Source organism: Miniopterus natalensis, chromosome 9 (assembly GCF_054644295.1).
Source record: "Miniopterus natalensis isolate mMinNat1 chromosome 9, mMinNat1.hap1, whole genome shotgun sequence".
NCBI lineage: Eukaryota > Metazoa > Chordata > Mammalia > Chiroptera > Miniopteridae > Miniopterus > Miniopterus natalensis.
In genome coordinates, this window is record NC_142089.1 from 28301539 (window position 1) to 28322027 (window position 20489).

Below are 20489 nucleotides of genomic sequence, written 5' to 3' on the forward strand. Positions count from 1 at the left end.
TATATATGTAGTTCTACTAGAATGTGTGGTTACTAAGTCAAAGAGAGTAACTGGGGCTCCGCAGAAAGAAGATCGTAAGTACTTCACCTGCAACTATCTCATACACCAGCTCTGGTTACCATGAGATCTCAGGTTGGTTAAATTTTCAGTGATATTTCTTTCATACACTTCCACCAACTTCTAACCTAGTTCATGAAATGATCTCTTCCTTCATTTTTAGTGTTTGAATGTTGGAAATCTGACCCAGGTTTCACTGCAATAATGTGAGTGCAGTTTGCATTGTGATCTGAGGTTCTCTCTGAAGACATATTAGCTCCATCATTTAAAAACTTATGAGCTGTAACAAGCTGAGTTTTTAAACCAATTATCTGTTGAGAGGCAGAGTTGGGGTTACCATTTACTGGCTGCCTTTATCACTGGTCAACCACAGCAGCTTGATCCTTAGTTACCTGGTCTGTAACATTGAGATTACTTACACCTACCATAGCTAAGAGTTGCTGTGGAGATCAAATAAGATAATGTATGTAAATCATCAAGTACAGATGGTGACCTTTAATAAACAATACTTTAATTCTCTTGTTTTAAAAACTTCAAATATGACACTAAGGTGGGGATGGGAAGTGAGAAAAAACATGCCCCCTCAATAAACCTGCACACATTTATATACTACACAAGTCAGAGCAGAATACATTCTCTTCCATCAGGCTCATTTATGTGAATTTTCATAGCTGGAATACAACCTGCTAAGAGTAAGATATTAGTAAAAATGAAAAAAGACTGCATTTCATTGAGACAGTTTTGCTTAAATATTCAGATAAATACTTTATTTATCATACTAATTCTTACTTAATCAAAAGAGACATAGTTTCTAGATTAAGCAGGTTGGTTACGTCTGAATGCTAGAAGACAGAGAATTCAATCCTCAGAAATGCACTGCTTTGTGAGTGACCAGATAAGACACTGAGGAAAAAATGTTTAAGGCTCATCTTGGGAGCCAAGAAATTTGCATTTCATAGAAGGGATTTAGGCTCCATTGGCATATAAGGTGCTGGGAACAATTGCAGGCAATTGCTTTCTTGGTCCATTGCCTAACCCTGTACTTATCACCCTCTGCAGCAGCTGCAAAGGAGCTCGCCCTGGTCACCTGAATGCTTTGTATCTTAGTGGGTTAGCCAAGTAACAAACAAAAAGGCAGGTTGTCATATTGACTTCTTTTTTCTTATGAGAACTCTTTTTAAAAAATAGATTTCACTACAGAAACACCAGCTCTCTCAACTGAGGAACCTGAGGGCCAAGGTACTATTAAGATTTTTCTCTTATCTTTCTCATTTTCATCTCTTTGGCTACAAGTATTCATAAACTAGCTGACAGCAACAGTCTTGTCAGGGCATCTTATTTCTTTTTTTTAAATAATCCTCACCTGAGTATATGTTTTTATTAATTTTAGAGACAGAGGAAGGGAGAGAGAGAAACATTGATGTTAGAGAGAAACATCAATGGGTTGCCTCCCCTATGAGCCCCGACTAGGGATGAAACCCACAATCTAGGTATGTGCCCTTAGGGAAAACTGAACCTGCAACCTTTTGGTGTACAGGCTGATACTGCAACCAACTGAGCCACGTGGCCAGGGTGGGGCATCTTGTTCTTATATCCAGATAGAGCTAGGTTTTATATTGCTTTAAGTGGCCCTTCATTTATTTTTTCTTTCAAGTAGTTATTCAACAAACACTGTATATCTACTGTGTGCCACAGTTGCAGAGGAAAACCTAGAATGAGAGAAAAAGACACATAAGAAAGTCATTGATAATCCAGTTTTTGTTAAGTGCTATAATAAAGATATGCCCAGACTGTGGTGCTGGGGCTACAAAAATGATACAAAAAAATGAAGAAATCTATATTTGTGTAGAAGAGCCTACACAGAATAAGAGAGTGAGAATGAGGAAATCCAAGATATTATGCTACACCTGTTTATTTGCCTGAGCCTCCCTGAATAGTCAAGGTAAGCCCTTGGAGTTCAGGAACCCTGACTTATCTCACTAACTCACGTGCAGTACTTTTGTGGAGGTGAGTCATAGAAATAAGCAAAATGCACTTTTTTGAATATGTCTCCTCACAAAAACTTGCAAGCAGAGCTTCAACACAATCCTGCTTCCTAGAGCTTCCTAATCTTCCCTATATATCAGTTATACAATTATAGGAATGTTGGAACATTTAAAGATCATTCTAAATTAACCCCTTCATCAACTTCTAGTTAAGAAACTAAAACTGAGCTCCAGGAAGGATAAATGACTTAACAAGGTTATATAAACAGTAGCAGGACCAAGGAGGACTCATTCTAACAATTCATTTTTTCTTAGTTGAATTAACACTTTCCTTTATAAAATTCCCATTTTTTTTTACTTAAAGGTAAAAATACATTAAAGGAAAGAAGGCACATTTATCTTTCATATTAAGTCCAATTACTACTGTAAGACTCAAAAATACAGAAAAAAGGCTAAGAGAATAAACAACGGCACCTTTCTGCTTCTATCAATGAGAAAAGACAACCATTAATACTTAAAGGCTTGTGCCCTTTAAAGATAATACAATGGAAGGATCCACAGTAGTAACTGGGGATAGCAATAAAGACCACTCCTCCCCCAGGCAAACAGAAGTAATCGGACACTTAGCAAAGATGCTATGTATCTAAGGATTTGCACCCCGGCCTTCAGAGATGTCAGATTTAATCCACAGGACATGGCTCTCAGAACACTTCTGAGGATCCCCTTTGAGACCCATTTTTTGTGGCCCTTGTCATAGCCAATGGCAGACATAGGTACAATAAGTCATTTTTGTGGTACTTATTCACTTGAGAGATTTTCTATGATAGCAAAACATTTTCTTTGAAATTCATATTTGTTCTTTTCAACAAGCAGCAACCTTGAAATGGAGAAGTTTTTCATTTGTTTCCACAAAAAACCAAAAACCATAAATACCTAAGTTTTACTGAGGATATGATTTTTCAAAAGCATTATTCAATGTTGACCATCAAAAGCTTATTGTATAAAACATCATTATACAGCCTGCCACCAGAGGTGGCTAGTCCAGCATTTCCCCAGCTGGTGTCCACGTGCACCTGATGACAACATCTGAGAGGGAGTGTGGGAAGGTGGGGAAGACAGAATGAGATGGCCATAACAACTAATACTGTCACATGCCTGCTTTTGTTTAGGAAATCCTGGGTTACTTCAATAAATATTAAGTGAGTACCAACAAGTGCCAGACTCTCTACTAGATGCTAGAGCAAAACAGGTTCGTGCCAGTATTTCTTCACACCTCTAATATGCTAGTGTTCACTATGACTATGATGACCTATGTCCTAGCTTCAACAGGACAGCCCTGGTTTGCAAGTGTTCATTCAGCATGAACAGCCTTCCCTTTCACTCCTGTCATCCCACTTATGACTCCATAAGTTGGGGGGAGGGTAAATATAGTGCACAGATTTTCCCCTAAACTAATATGACCAATGAAATACTTGTATTTACATTTCCACAACCGTCTCCTAAAATAGTGGTCCAAAGAACATGGTTTGGTAAATACTGACCTATTACAGTCTCTTCATTTGATAGCTGGTGGAAACTAAGGACCACAGGCTTAAAGAGACTCAGCTACAAAATGGCAGAGATGGGACCAGAGCCAAGGACTCCTGGCTCCTATCTCTGATGCATTTTTTGATATGTCACAGGCGGTCATACTACAACATTCTTAACAGGAAGTTATAAAGTCCTAGGGTTAGATTGAAAGTATTATAATATTTTCTCCTAATACAAAAATAACTCACCCACTTTTACAAGTTAATTTCATTTAAATGAGGTTCAAGTCAATTTTTTTCTTTTTAAATCATAGCTGTAGAATTAACGAAAGACGGAGTCAATGAGAAAGCATTACCTTGGAGTCGACTCCAAGCTTGTAAGGCAAGTTTACCTAGTCTCTGCTTTCCTTCCATTCACTCTGGTGAATGTGAGGCGACCGATTTCTTCATGTCTTCCAAGTGTCACTGGTCTCACAGGTATGTGTTTGGGGGTTGGGGAAGAAACTCATTTTATCAACCAACAGATTTCCCAGTGCCTACTGCGAAGAATTCTGCTATAATATTTTACTCCCTTTTTGGTCCCAAGTGTCCTTTAAAGTAAGGATACTACTTTCTTGGGCCATTTGGTACCTATGAAAACTTTAAATAGATTAAATTACAATATAATCCCCCCTTTTTTGGGGCCTCAACATGCTTACTAAGAAAGGCTATTTTCTGATTCTGTTTGCATCAAAAGATATAGCCCTGGAAAAAAATCAGGCAAAGAATTATATCTTTAAAAAGAACTTATTTACGTTTTGGGTCATACACGGCCTCTGCTATTCTAGATAACTGCTGTGCATTTTAGGCAACTTAGACTATTCTTTTAGAGAAGAGGGAGTGAATGGTTAAACTTTAAAAAGAAAGTAATTTCTTATGAGCTAAGAAGTATAAACAGCCTTTTCAAAGGAGGGAAAAGTAGAAAATACCAGTTAAAACAGGGTTTCAACTCTCAAGAAATTCATTTCTACACAGTAGAAAAGGGAGTTAATATTAATTAAATCTTACTCAGACAAGATAACCAGTTAAGCATATACAAAGGGAATTACAAGGTGATTAAGGCAGAGCATTTTTAGAGACTCTATTCTTGGGTTTTTAGGAGGAGACATGAGATACACAGGACAGTATCCTTCTCATAGTCACACTGGACGTACAACTGTGCCCAGAGCTTTCACTTCTAGAACACAGCACTCTTTACTGTGATTAAAAAAAAGGCTTGCCTATGATAATTTACCATTTGAAGTAATAAGCTTATTCAGGTCTAACTACTGTACTCAAATGAAAGCCACATGTTTAAAAAAAAGGAATGCAGATATTGATCACATGAAACGTTTTCATTGAGAAGTTGACACGGACTCTCACACAGTTTATCGTGGACGGTCTCAGAAGCTTTCCTGTGTGTGAGAAACAGAACTACAGGCCTTTTTGTATAAGTTCCTGTATATCTTGTCCATGCTGTTCTCAAAGATGGGTCGGTGGGATTTCCCTTTATAAGAGGCTGCCCTGTTGGACCAGTATTCACCATCATCCAAGTGGAGAGCGCCATGTGGCCGCTGCAGTGAGCTATAAAAAAGGGTGCACAAGGTTACACGGTGAAGCTAGAGAGGCAGCTCTACATCAGTCAAACACGGATGGAGTGCTTCACAGGGGTGTGCACTCCGGGCTATGAGAAATAAAAGACGACAAGGCCTGTGCCTTCAAAGAGTGACGCTATTTGCATGAAAACAATTACAAAACAATAAAATGAAAATTGTGTGTGCGAGATGGAGTTCAAACGGAATGCAGAGGAGAGAGGGGGTGAAACGCGGTAAAGCAGAGCGGAGGTAGTGTACTGTGGCCAGGAGTGAGAGCGCGTGGCCTCTAAAGTCGCCAGACCTGGCACTGACTTTCATTCAGTACTTCACAGGCTGGGGACCTTGGGTGATCTGCATACAATGGTATAGTATACGGCAGGGAAATTAATAATCTGTAACTATAAACATGGATGAATCTAAAAAAATCAATTGAGGGGAAAAGGCAAACTTCAAACAGTACAGTTATAGTTACATATATATAAGGTTTAAAACAAGAAAAATTATATAATTTACTAATTATAGATATGTGTGTCGTATAAGGAAAAAAACAATCGAGAGAAAAGTCACAATAGCCATTAACTCTACAGAAAGAGACGCAATTGCTTAGGGGCATAAGGGGGCTTTATGGATATGGGTTATGTTCTGTTTCTTAAGCTGATGGTAAGTGGTTATTCATTTTTATTTATTATTATTTAGGATAAGCAAACCTTAAAATATTCCTTTGTTCCACTTAATACATTGTATATTAAATTTTTAAAAATTCACTTCCATGAACCAGGTCACTAGGTCTCTCAACTTCCTGATGGCTTTGCTAAAATGGGATTCTACCTCATACTTCCTCGCATTATTTACGACATCCTGTCAAACTTTCTCACACTTGGTACCACCTCTTTCACCCTGGAAAATTCTGAAAATGACAGGGTTTCTGGGATAACAAAGGTATTTTAAAACATGATTCTCATTACTTTTATCTTGTCCATTCAGTTTCACAGAAGCGATTAAAACAATTTCTAATAGTGTCAGTATCATCTTTGAAGTTTTTCAAATGGCCTTAGCCAAGTCTCATTGCTACAGCTTTGATGTAGTTACCACATTTCTTTCATTAGCTTTGCTCAAGAAATAGTCTTGCCAACTGAACAGGATTTATTTCATACCATCTCTCACCATGCCTAACTCCTGCTGTCACTCCAAACAGTTTTTGTGGAGGGGGGGATTTGAGTCATGTGATGAAGAAGTCACACACACAAATTTCTGCATGTTCTTTGTCTCTCTGCAAACATTCTACCAGCCTGAGTCCCTGCGGCTGCCTCTGTTCCCTCACACTAGGAGTCCTACGTGTTGTGTCTATTTGATTGACTTTTGTTTATTTGTTGTTCTGCAGCAAGTCATCATATGCTAGTATTTTACAAAACACAGGTGTGTCCCTATCTTCCTGTTGTCCACAATCATCAACTTTACTGCATTCTAATGGCCAGATAATAATGTCCTGGTCTGAACTCTGTATTTTGTTTAGTTACCAGACTAGTTCTACAATAAACCTACTCAAGAGAAACTTGAATATCTAACACACCATTACCAAACTCTCAGAAAGGTAACTTTAAAAATCATTATGTAGGTTTTTCCAAGGTTGTGAACCAAATCCCTAATCCCCATCATAAATTATTACACTTAATGTTATCAGGCACAGCTTTGCTACTGCTTTGGTTTCATTAGACAACACTTTTGTTCATGTCTCAAAGCTGCCTTAAAATACCACCTCAATAGCTTGCAATGAATAAATAAAACTCGGAAAGTGTTTTAGCTTTCTTGTTTATAGAACCCGTCTGTTAACAAGTGCTAAAATGGCAAAAATAGACATTCTAGTGCTTTTAGATCTTGAAAAATTTGGCAGGGAGTTTATTTCTATTTAAAATTGCAAGCTTTTTAAATTTAGTAAACAGCACTGTGGTTCTCTGGGAAGAACTGGTTCAGCCTGGAAGTCTGAATTGCGAAACAGAGGTGTGAACACAGGATGGGTTCCAGTCTCGCCCTTGGACAGGTAGGTGCGAACAGAGTGTCAGAACCCTAAAAACAATATTCACCTCCAGACATGGAAGCATTGGCTCTCTGACGAGTGAACTGTGAACACAGAGCCAATTCTGATTTTCCACTATTGTTATATTATATAAAGAGGAATACACATTTAAAATGTAAAGATGAACATAACACTTCCTTTTTCTAATCATCAGAAACTTTTCTAGACCCCTAAGCTACAATTTTTACAACACTGAAAAAGTCACATAAATATGCAGCAACCCAAAATTTCAGTGTATCAATACACCTTCTGGACAAAGATCTTTAAAAATAACTAAATCTTAATTTAAAAGGACTTTATTACACAAGATTCAATGAATTCAAACTAGAATTAAGCAACATTTTCTCACTTAAAAATGAAGGCTTATTCTTATTCAAGAGATTTTAAGTCTATGTATTATTTACATTTTTTCTTACATTTGATAATATTAAAGATAGTTTTTTGGCTATTTATTACATCTTAGTAAAGTCATCAAATTAATCAGATAGTGACCAATGGAAAAGAGATGAAAACTATACTCAATCCTGTGTTATTTAAAAGTATATAGCCAAAATTTAAATTACTCAGTTTGAGATTCTATTATAATTTCATAATTAAAGCATTTTTATTGAGCATACTCCTACTGTTGGTAACCTGGAAAATATGCATAAGCAAATAGTAAACAGTTTATATCAATAGCTAATTCCACAAAAGAACAACATGACTAAAATTTTGGGCAATAGTCATAAAAGGCTAACTCATATTCTAAACATGAACTTCAAATTATTTTTGTCCTTACTTCTCTCTCTTTTTGTGGCCAGCTCCCATCTATATGAAGCATCACCTCAAGCCTGGTCTTTATTTAGGACTAATGCTCGAATACAATAGTGATGCCACAAGTACCAAAGAAATTTGATATACATAGAAGGTGCTAAAAGGAGGAAAGGGCCCTGGGAATTGGCAAGGCGACCACAGCGACTGTCTAAAATTTTGTAAAAGAGAGGCAATATGAAATTGAGAAGGAAGTCTGCATGGGTAGCAGATTCTTTCCCCAGTCCAGCTCCCACATCCCAAAGTACTGGAAGTCAAAGGTCACTTAATACCTCCTTGATAAGAGATTTCTTCCTAATTAATTTCATACTCAAAGGCAGTGAAGCCATAGGTCAGTTAGCATGGATATATAATAAAGCCTGAAATAAGCCCTGGATATGTGGAGTTGCAGGGAAGCCAAACAGACTAAAAACCTTAAGTAAGATGAAAGCATCACCATTAATTGACTATATTTGTTTTCACTAAAATATTTTTTAATGCAAACATTAAAATATCTTAATAAAATTTTATAGTTAAATATTTTAAATATATAATAATTAATTAATGCTAATTTGAGTCTAAATGTCCCACAAATCCAGCAGATTAAGAAGCAGTTTATTTTTGTATCAGTTATGAGAAAGATCTCTATACACAGGATTAAAGAAGTTCATACCTATACTCGGGGTCACTGTCATAGGCGTAGTCTCTGTATAAAAGACCTCTTTTCATTTCCAGTTCGTCTTCTTTCTCTGGGTCTCTCTCATCCTGAAAAATATAAAGATTTTCATTAATTCACTTTATAATTAAAATGACACTTATGTTTCCTGGGGAAATGCTCTCCTCTTCCCCCACTATAAGAAACTGATTTAAATGTTTGGATATCTTAGGAAAAAAAAAAAAGGGGGTTAAGTCAGAATTTATTATTGTGTTCAATAATACTAATATAGTTTTATTATATTTTTGCTAATACTGCTTATCAAAGACTGGATTCCCAGATGTTTCTTGAATCAGTGAGTGAAAGGGAATGGTTACTGTATATTAAGATTTGTAGTAAGATGTGTAGTAATACCTTACACATTGTTATGTGGAATCAAAATACGTGGGCATTCATCCTTCTATGTTCTAACAGACACATTCAAGAGTATATTAAAGAGATAGGTTTGTAAACTATATCATTTACAGTAATTATGGTCTTAATGTATGGTATTTATATAATTTAGTACCAAATATCTTTCTCACCTACTGGCCAATACCCTTATTACTTAGTCAAACTAGAACAAAAATAGAAAAAAACCACCAACAAAAGGAACTAGTAAGCACATAGACTGTTATTAAAGATCAGTGTTAAAAAGGAATTCAGTTTATGTAAGAAATCAGCTGAAAGTAGAAGAAAATAATTTAAAAAATTTGCTGATAGCATGAAATTGGGAAGAGAACATTCAGTTAAAAAGGTAAACTATATAATAAAGCAAATTTAAAAAGAACAGAAGATGTGAATATATACTTAGAGTTATTAAAACTTCTAGGTGAAATGAAACCTTTTATCATGATGAAGTAACTTCGTTTAGTTCTATTAATGGCCCCCCCCCTTATTTTTGGTTTACAATTCATACAGCTACAATGGCTTTCTTTTAGTTAGTGCTTGGATGGTATATATTTGTCCTTTTATTTTCAACCTTTCCTTATTATTAGGTTTTAGATCTTTTTTCTTAAATAGCATATAGCTAGATGTTACTTATTTTTGTCCAGTTTGATAAATCAATAAAGTAAAGCACTTATTCTATTAATATCACAGAGAATGTAATTGGATATAATGAACACAAAAGAGACTACAAAAAAGTGTAAGATATAAAAATATGTAATGTTTTCAATTTTAAGAAATATATTATATTGCAAGAATAAATAAAACAGATATAAGTAATATTAAATTTAAAAATTCTATCCCTGGGAAAAGTTATTTATCCCTAGATTATATAATAAATGATATCAAACATAAACATAAATCAATATTCCTTGTTTAATTTTGTCAATACAGTTGAAAAATTAATTTTTGAAAACATTGTAATAAAAAAGACAAAATTTTAAAAGCTTATATACGAAAAAACATACAAAGGTACCTTTTTAAAAATCTGAGCATAAATTATTCATTAAACAAAACCCATATTTTGAGCTGGGTAGTTACTATTCTAGACTCTGAAGTCAGAAAGATGACCAAGAGAGGATCCTGCACACACATGGAATTAGGCTTAGTTATTCTATGAAACTCTGAACAGAACGGATCGAAGGGTAAAATTATTAGGAGACATAATAAAGGACAAAATAAGGAAAAACTTTCTAATTAATGAAGCATTCTAAAAACAGAACGGCTATCTTAAGAGGGAGTAAGCTCACAATCACTAAAATATTCAGGCAGAGCACCGACACCCATTTAGATGAAGGATCTCACAGGGTGGAATTGCCTTCACGGTTCTCCCCATCAAAGTTTAAGACGCTGTTTGGTGACGTTATATATATATGTTCAACACACAGACATCTCTTATAAGAGTCCTTGTATAGTATTTTTTTAAAGGTCAGGTTATATAAAAACAGAGGCAACAAACATCACATCTTATTATAAGTTACTGATTCTGGACCAAGCAAGCATTTGAAGAGATGTGTCACTCTTGTCAGTGCCAGACAACACGTTCCCAGGACACGGAGAGGCGGTGCACTTCTTTTCCTCATCAACGCTCCCACTTGCCCACACGTAAACACAGAAAAAGATGGACAGCACCAATATTTGTTGAGTACCTGGCAAGGTATCTAGGACTGAGGTGCTTTTTTTTCTTTTTATATGGATATCATTTAAGCCTTCAATAACCGTATCAAAGGTATCGAAACTCAGGAAAATTACATAACTTGCCCAAAGATACAAATTATGAAGTGGCAGAGCTGGAATTTAAATCCAGGTCTAACTTGATTTCCATTATACTGCCTCCCAGAATGCGAATAAACTGGACTATGGAATCAAAAACCCTCCATCCGAAGCCATTAGATCACTCTTCTACATGAAAATTAGGCTCAAACTCTTTCAGCTAACATCTAGGTTTTTTTCCTATGAGGGTATTGAGAAATAATATAATCCAGATGAAACTTTTCAGAATTTCCATGGTTTCACTTACCCTCAGGCAACAGCAGTCCAAAAATATAAAGTAGAAAATTCCAGAAAAAAACAATGCATGAGTTTAAACTGCATACCATTCTGAACGGCATGATGAAATCTCACGCCATCCCACTCCATTCCACTCAGGACATGAATCATCCCTGTGTCCAGCATATCTAAACTGTATGTGCTACCAACCCATTAGTCACTTAGTAGCCATCTGCTTATCAGACGGCAGTATCACAGGGCGTGTTCAAGCGAGCCTGCGATGCTGGCAATTTGGATATACCAAAGAGGAGCCAGAAAGTGCTTCCTTAAAGTGAAAAAGTGAAAGTCTTGACTTAACAAGGAAAGGAAAAAAATCGTATGCTGAGGCTGCTAAGATCTATAGTAAGAATAAATCTTCTGTCTGTGAAATTATGAAGAACAAATAAATACATGCTAGTTTTTCTGTCACACCTCAAACTGTAAAAGTTACAGCCACAGTGTGTGACAAGTGCTTAGTTAAAATGGAAAAGGCACTGCATTTGTGGGCGGAAGACATGAACAGAAAACGTGTTCTGATTAATGGCCACGTGTTGCCCCAGAAAGCACTGAGCCTATACGAAGACTTCAGCAAGGAATCTGCTGAAACAAGTGACCATGTTCACATAACATTACATTATACTGTTATAACTGTTCTATTTTATTATTATTACTGTTAATCCCTTACTTTGCCTAATTTATAAAATAAACATTATCATAGGTATGTATGTAAAGGAAAAAACAGTGTGTGTAGGGCTCGGTACTGCCTGCAGTCAGGCATCCACTGGGGACTTGGAACGTACTCCAACCCATGAGTGATCTGACTTCATGACTTCTGCATTCCAGGATAAGTCTAAACCTCCGATCCTATTTTTCCATGATCTGACCCAACAAGAACCGTCTGTTTTAACTGGATTATTCCTCACAACTTCCAGAATGAGTTTTATCTAAAAACATGAATTTCTAGACAGGATAGATGGGTAGGATTAAGTCACATTCTCTCTTATTTCTGCCAAAAGGCAACAAAGCCAGGGGTTTAGATGTGATAGCAAAAGGACTGGGGTCTTTGTTGAAGTCTTCTCTTGAATAATAGATGTGTAAATCAAAATGTTGAATGTTTGCTACTTTTTCAACAGAATCTTTCCTGATCAGACTTCCATTAGTATGTCTGAGATGGCTTCTCTTCTTTTTTTGTGACTGTCAAACTTCTGACATAGTATGTTTTATTCTGTTCTTTACAAGTCAAATATTTATCGACTAAAAGAGGACTTTTTCTCTGTTCCAGAAGAGGTTGATATTTGTGAAATAAAAAATCTTTTACTTTTAAAATTTCTTCTTAAGTTAAAAACACCACTCCTGATGTGTATATTTAAGGTTGTATGTCTTTATGAATATCCTTCAAACAGGACCAGCATGGACCTTGGTCTGACCTGTGTCCAAGGAGTATGTTTCAACATACAGTTCACAATATCTACCTCTGGTATATGACTGCTACTTTCTGTTTCTGAAGATGTATTGTTTCCATGGATCTTATGTATGCCTGTTTTTACACCTTTGTATTTGGTTATATTATCAGGCTTATGTGTATCTGATTGACATTGAGTATTTGTGTAGAACTTAGTGGTTAAAAGAGTATTAATCTAGATTCAAATCTTGGCTCCAATTAATCATCTTAACTATTTGACCTGCTATAAGTCACTTAACTTTTCTGAGCCTTAATTCCTCTCCTCATCTGTAAAATAGTACTTATAATAATCCTTACTTTGTAAGATTTCTGTGAGGATATAATGGAATAATATATGCACAGTGTCTGGCCTGTAGTGAACATTAATAAACAGCTATTATTCCTATGTAATCAATTTGTTTTTCTTTGGAAGAAACATGGCATTTCCTACTTATGCTTTTAAAAATGCCAAAATGAAAAAACACAAAAGCATACACACACAATCGGTTAAAGTAGCAGTGAGGATGTGGAACAAGCAGACCTCAGACACTGGTAGTGGTAGTAAAAACTGTTAGAATCATTGGGGGAAATCTTTGGCATGTCTACAAAACTGAATGGACACATATCCCACGGCTGAGCAATTCCACTGGTAGCTATATACCCAAATTAAGGAGTAGACACTGTAGGATGTCATTTATATAAAGATCAAAGCACACAATACTAGTCTTACCATTAAAAGTCAGAATAGTGTTTACCCTTGGAGTGGCAGGAGGTGTGAGAAAAAAGGAGGGACTTCTAAAGAGCTGATAACCTTTTGTTTCTTGATCTGGTACATAGTTTACATAAGGTGATTTTATTATATTTCATGAAGCTATTACTTAATGATGTGTGTATTTTTGATATTCATGTTATACTTTGAAAACAAATTTAATTAAAAAACCTGATGTGTATAGAAACTTAAAACGGCACAAACCAATGCCAATGTCACATAATCCAGTTGTTTCCCCAGGACTGAGCTTAGTGCCCAATATGACACTCATGATAAGTAATGGTTTCTAAAACTAATAAATCAAACACAAAAATAATATACAGTAATTATTTCCCCTGTCATTCATGTAAAATATTCTCATATTGACGTTTTCTAATAATAAGCCTGACAGATCTGATCTGCTCTTTTCCTCTTTTAAACATTTAATTAACATAAAAATTAGCTGAGAGGTTTTTTCAAAATACATACTTTCTCACCTCCTCCCTCATTCTACCATTTAGAATCAAATCTGTTTGTAGGACACGGAACTGGTTTGTGCTGGGCCAAAAAGCAAGAGTTCCCATATTTTGAAGGCTGTGAAAAAATTATAATAAAGCCACTACTTACTGACTCTTCATGAGATAATAATCACTAACTTGTTCAGATGATCTGTGTCAAACATTTTGCACAATGACTCAGGTCAAGAAGGAAGTTAGATATGGAGGTTGTATCTTTTCCTTCTCAATGATTAAATATTGCAAACTTTAAGCATCTTGGGTGGCTTTCATGCCCAGTTATAAAAAGCCTTCAAGAGAAAATTTTAGAAACTAACATAAAAATGTCTTTGATGAGCCTGGTGTGATTTCAAGACATTTTTTACCCGGTCATGGATCTCGTCGCAGTTTGAAGGTGAACACCAATCAGAATGGAATCTGTAGGCATAAAAAACAAAGGTGACTTGTAGCCAGAGGGTGAGAAAAAGGAATCTTGCAAATGCCAGACACAGAAAGTCATTTGTTTTCTTATCCCCATGTGATAATATATAAAGATTAGAATAACATTTCTCTTCTTTCAACCAAAGATGAGAGGTAGATATAAAACCAGGTACTAATTCTCAGCTGTAGTATTAAGCACTCACAATATGTTCAATAGCCGATAATAAACTTTGACATGCATTTGGAATAACATACCCATATAGCTGATCATTTTAATAATTTCCATACATAATTCTTTACAGCTTTATCTCTACATAAAGAATATAAATTTTCATATCAGAACAATAATTCGATGTAGAGTGCATTTAAAATTAGTTCTTATTTCCACTAACTGAATCATACTCAAACTGTGTGGAAAAAATTCCTTTCTGCATACAGAATGATAAAACATTTTATGAAATGAAACAAAATATTTATAATAGATTAAAATATTATTTATAATTCAATCATGTTCTTACTCCTTCAGAATACAGGTGAACAATATAAATATCGAATCATCATATTGTACATCTGAAACCAATATAATGCTGTGTGTCAGTTATACCTCAATAAACAAATAAATAAAGAATACAGGGGAACATGAAAGTTGAATGGTCTCATCCCAGTACAGATGGTATCACTTGTCTAGTCTCTACTATGACGTAAGTGTATTTTTGAAAAAGTAAATATTGAAAAGTAGGGAAGAAAAATATGTCTTTTGTTAGAGTCTGAATGTTGGATTAAGATGTCGAAGAAGAAATAAAGCACTGCCCCTCTTTCTTATGCCCTTCCCAAACTCGAAACTGGAATTAGTAGAATTAAGCTATATAAGTAACAATGAAAATTTCTAGATCTGATAATGATGAATGCATATGAAATGTTATCTATAATTCTGTTATAAAGAAATGAGTATTAAAATGCTAATAGGTTGCTTGAAACTTTGCCTTTTTATCTCCCTGTTTGTTCTTCAAAAGTTATAATTTTATGTTTACTCAGAGTATAGACTATTAAGCTGGATAAATGATTTACATAAGCTGTTTTAAAGAATGTAATCAATAATGGATGATCCACTACATATAAATTTTATTCTGCATTTTTAAAAGGAAGTGTTATTGTGTCTCTACAAATATACTGACAAACTTTATTTGCTACATATGTACACATCTTGAAAATCTGAGCTCCAACAGGATGGTATCTTCAATAATACCATGAGAGGATCCACTAGTCTGTGCTGTGGTATAAGGAAAGATTGCCTAACAATATTTTACTACATTTACAAAAATCAAAACTGTAAGCATAATTTAAAAGAAATATCAGTTCCTTTTTAATCAGATTTGCTAGTATTTCTCAGTCTGATTTTAGTAATAATCCTACAGCCTAATATCAATTATTCCACAATATTAACATTTATACTTTGAGAAGAAAACTGCTTCTGAACTGTAACACATCAAAATTGAAACCATTTTATGGTGTGAACCTCTATTGGAGGTGTTTTTAAAATGGGCTTAAAGCAAAACAAACTTTCACTATAAAAAAAAAATTCATTTGCTTAGAGTCTGATAAAATTTTTAAAAGTCTGTTTATTCATATACATGATTAAGGAGTCAGCATTTAACAGCAATCTTTGAGAGAACTTAATTAGTTTTAATGAGTATTTACCCAGATAAATTCCCATAGTTGTATGTTCTGTCATACTCCCAATTTTTCCTGGGACATATAATCTACATTTACAGCAACTTAAATTGCTTATTATTCCAATGGATTGTATAAACACCCATAAATATACTGCTGAGTGACCTAAAAAGCCAGGTCAAAGATGTCTTATTTTTAAAGATGTGGTACTGAGTGTGCTAAAGAACAAAATGATTTTGTTCCTAGTAATGTCATAAAGATATTTTATTTTCCTTTGTAGACCAAATCTAGATATTTTTTAGAAAATACATTCAAAGTAGAGGCGTTTCACCTCAGTGAAAGTACCCCCAAGTTTTATTGTTTTAGATTAATTCAAAACTAAATTGCCATTATATTTTATTTTAAACCTCAAATTTCCTCAAGTCATAGATAAGGTAGGTAACGTTTAATATTAGAATTATTCATTTCCTTCTAGCAAAGAACGTATCCACATCTACTACCCAGCATCAAAGTAAATGTGTAGACATCACCATCTAAGCCATCTTCTGCACTGAAGTATGGAAAAAGGACAACTGACCTTAGCTATTCTAAATGAAAACAATTCGAATATAGCCTCAACCTTGAAAGCACAGGCTTCAAAAGCTGCAACAAAATTACATACAAGGATAAAATAACAAAAGACTGAAATTGATATTGTACTGTAGTGGTAAATAATTGGAGAGTTCTGCAAAACATGTGAGAAAGTAGAAAAATAAAACAATATTTATAAAAACATATCCAAGGAGATGCAGGTAAAAAATTTCTTGAAAACCTACAGATACGGCAAATAACCTAATCAACAAAACCACAAGTCCTTAATTCTAAAAGGTTAAAAGAGAGTAGCACCAACAGTGTATCTAAATATCTGAGCAGACATGGAAGTCAAAGAAAACCCCTTGATACTGAGATGCAAGTTACCAGACTTCAGCAGAAAAACCTCTCAAGAACTTCTCTTGAGCTTTTAAAGCCTATAGATATAGAGTCTTTCTGTCTATCTATCTGAATTCGATGATCCCCATAAGCATGATTATTATTGGACTAGAGCAATATTAATCAAAATTCCTTATCTCAAGATTAGGGTCTCTAGCACACCTCCATATAACCTTTTGAATGTGTATCAGGCTAGTGAGAAAACAGATGAATGAATTTGTTCAGAACAGGAATGTTTTAAATGCAGCCTCCAAACAGACATATCAGCTTTATGACAAACTTGTGATAGACCTTCTGCAACTAATTTAAACTTTGCCCACTATGCCTGATGCCCTAATATGCTGTAAAAACAGTGTACTACTTTAGCTTTTTAATAGCACCTATAAAGACATGTTGTGGATGGTATCATATCCGTTATGTATTCAAACTTCTATAATTTTTTTTTAAATAGTAAGGGTTGGGTGTTTTCTCTTTTTTAATTTATGACAACTATTGTTTTCTATGTTACTATTTGTGGGAGAGGCAAGGAATTTCCAACTTGGATTCAACAACAATAATTAAAAAAACAGATGAAGAGGAATTATTTCTTTCACATTCAAAGTATAACTAGTGGCTAACTTTGGCTGCAAAAGCATTTTTAGAGGGAGAGCTAGAATCTTTACATGATTAAGATTCTCTTGGGGAGTTGGAGGGAGGTTATCTGAGGAAACTAAGTACCATATACCAGCTATATATACATCATCATTATCACCAAAAGGAAAACATAATCTATGCTATTTTTATACATATGCCATTCCTAAAATATTAAACACCTATGAATCTACTAAAAGCAAACTATGACATGCTCTATTTCTCACTTTTATGAACTATAGTACTTAACTAGGATTAAAGTCACCCTAATCAATAAACTCACTAATAAACTCACTTCAAGAGAACTGGGCTAGGAAGGAGTACCTAACACTATTGTAATATGCAGTATGTTCTAAACAAAAACAATTTAAGCCTCTGAAAATCAAATTATACTTTTACAAATAATCACTTCACATATATTATTGCTGCCTTCTCTTTTCTAGTAGTGGTGATTATTCAAAAAAGCAGCCCAGAAATAGAGACTAAGCATTACCTTTCCCTGAGAGAAGCACGATGTAACACAGGGCTTGGAGGATGTTTCAGCGTTGTTGAGGGTGCTGAATGGACAAGTAAGGTCCTCGCTGAGTGCCGGGGCTTGCCACATGACCTTGAGCTCAAATACTCATCACACCTTTCCAAAGAGTCATCGAAGTCTGTCCCATGGGGTGTCCTGATAACCTGTTAAAAAAGTTACGTATGTAATATATATGGTAACATCATACAAACACACAGACACATACATACACACACCCTTTGTAAAAGTTAAAAAAATATAATGCCACAGCTATATTTGAAGATAAATTTCAGAATACAGTAATCATTCTTATTGTAAGAGTCAACATTAAACGCATCTGGATTGCTCATTCCACATGTCTAAAATTTACAAAACGTGATTAACTCTAAGGGCTTTTGAGGAGGGGTGAGGTAAAGATAGGGATATATATATAAAACAAAGGACAAATATACATGAATTGTAGCCTAGTTTAGCTATGAGGCCAAACAGAACAGAATTCTAGCCCTAATTCTCATTCATTGTTTCATTTGTTCTGAGGACAGGCAAATAAATGAACCAGGACAGATAAATTCATAAATTCCTGCCCTTGTAGTCAAATTTACATTCTAATAAGGGGAAATAGATTTAAACACACACACACACACACACACCAAGACAAATAGATAAAAATATACAGTATGGCAAAGGATGACAAATACCATAGGAAGAAAATAAAGCAGGAAAGGGGGTTGGGGGTACATAGGGAAGGAGATGTTAATTTCAAATAGGATAGTAAATAGGACTGCGTACAGAAGAGAATGTCTCAGTAAAGGCCCAGGGAGTAAAGACCACAAGACCTAAGTCCTGGGGACATATGTGGGAAGAATTTTCAAGAAAGAGAGAAAATAAATGCAAAGATCCTGAGGGTTGGGGTGGGGCATGCCTGCTATGTGAAAAATAGCGAGGAAGACAGCCGGGCTGGGCTAAATAATAAATGAGGTCAAAAGGTAGATTTTAAGGATTTAGGCTTCTATTTTAAGCAGAAAAAACATGCTCATTTTAAAAAAAATTAGTAAGATCTCCTTAGCTATTATGTTAAGAACAGTCTGTAGAAGGGCCAAGGGCAATGTCAGGGAAAACAGCTAGAAAACTATCACAATAAGAGAAAAGGAAGGTTTTGTCATTGTCTTCAGTCAATATATCTTAGAACATGTTTGTTTAATTAAGTGTAATAGTTTACACAATCTTTAAATTCTTTTTTTAATTAAAATTTGAGAGAGAGAAACATCAATGGGTTGCCTCCCCACACATGCCCCAACCAGGATTTAACCCACAGCCTGGGTATGTGCCCTGACTAGGAACTGAACCCACCACCTTTTGGTGTACAGGATGACACTCCAAACAACTGAGCCACACTGGCCAGGGCCCCAATCTTCAAAATTCTTTTTTTGAAACTTTTGTTCAAAATATTACAGATGACTCTTTTTCTTCCCATTGACCCATTCCACCCTGGCCCAGCCCCCTTCCCAGTCCCTCTCCAAACCATTATCCGTGTCCTTGGGTTGTGCATATATGCATATAATTTCTTTGGTTAATCTCTCCCCCTCCACCCACCAGCCCCCCCCATCCCTCTGAGATTCATCTGTCTGATCCATGCTTCCATGTCATTAAATCATTTCTGTTCATCAGTTTATTAAGTTCTTTAGATTCCACATATAAGTGAGATCATGTGATGTTTGACTTTCTCTGCCTGGTTTATTTTGCTTAGCATAATATTCTCCAGGTCCACCCATACTGACCCAAAGGGTACGAGATCTTTCTTCTTTACAGCTGCATAGTATTCCATGGTGTAAACGTCCCACAGCTTTTTATCCACTCATCTACTGATGGGCACTTGGACTGCTTCCAGATGTTGGCTATTGTAAACTGTGCTACTATAAACATAGGGGTGCATATCTTCTTTCTGATTAGTGTTTCAGGATTCTTAGGATACATTCCTAGGAGTGGGATCACTGGGTCAAAAGGCAGTTCCATTTTTAATTTTTTGAGGAACTACCATACTGTTTTCCATAGTGGATGCACCAGTCTGCATTCCCACCAGCAGTGTACTAGGGTTCACCTTTCTCCACACCCTCGCCAGAACATATCGTTTGTTGATTTGCTGATGGAGCCATTCTGACAGGTGTGAAGTGAACCCTCATTGTGGTTTTAATTTGCATCTCTGATGATTAGTGAAGCTGAGTATTTTCTCATGTGTCCCTTGGCCATCTGTATGTCCTGTATGGAAAAGTGTCTATTCAGGTCCTTTGCCCATTTTTAAATTGGGTTGTCTTCCTCTTGCTGAGTAGTATGAGTTCTTTGTACACTTTGGAAATTAGCCCCTTAT

General features: G+C 35.4%; 1 protein-coding gene across 2 annotated transcripts in view; it reads right to left on the reverse strand.

Moving 5' to 3' along the window:
* The window catches only part of SPATA6 (spermatogenesis associated 6), a 66414-nt gene continuing 45925 nt past the window's right edge, over positions 1 to 20489 (reverse strand). The window contains exons 10-13 of one of the 2 annotated variants that reach the window (XM_087820416.1): positions 18104 to 18288; positions 14286 to 14337; positions 8721 to 8812; positions 1 to 5173 (exon numbers count right to left, since the gene is read on the reverse strand). In XM_087820416.1, the coding sequence (XP_087676542.1) occupies positions 4993 to 5173; positions 8721 to 8812; positions 14286 to 14337; positions 18104 to 18288 (510 nt within the window). In that variant the 3' untranslated portion in view covers positions 1 to 4992. Of the gene's footprint in view, positions 5174 to 8720; positions 8813 to 14237; positions 14338 to 18103; positions 18289 to 20489 lie in introns of both variants that reach the window. The other variant, XM_087820415.1, reaches the window with a different exon arrangement.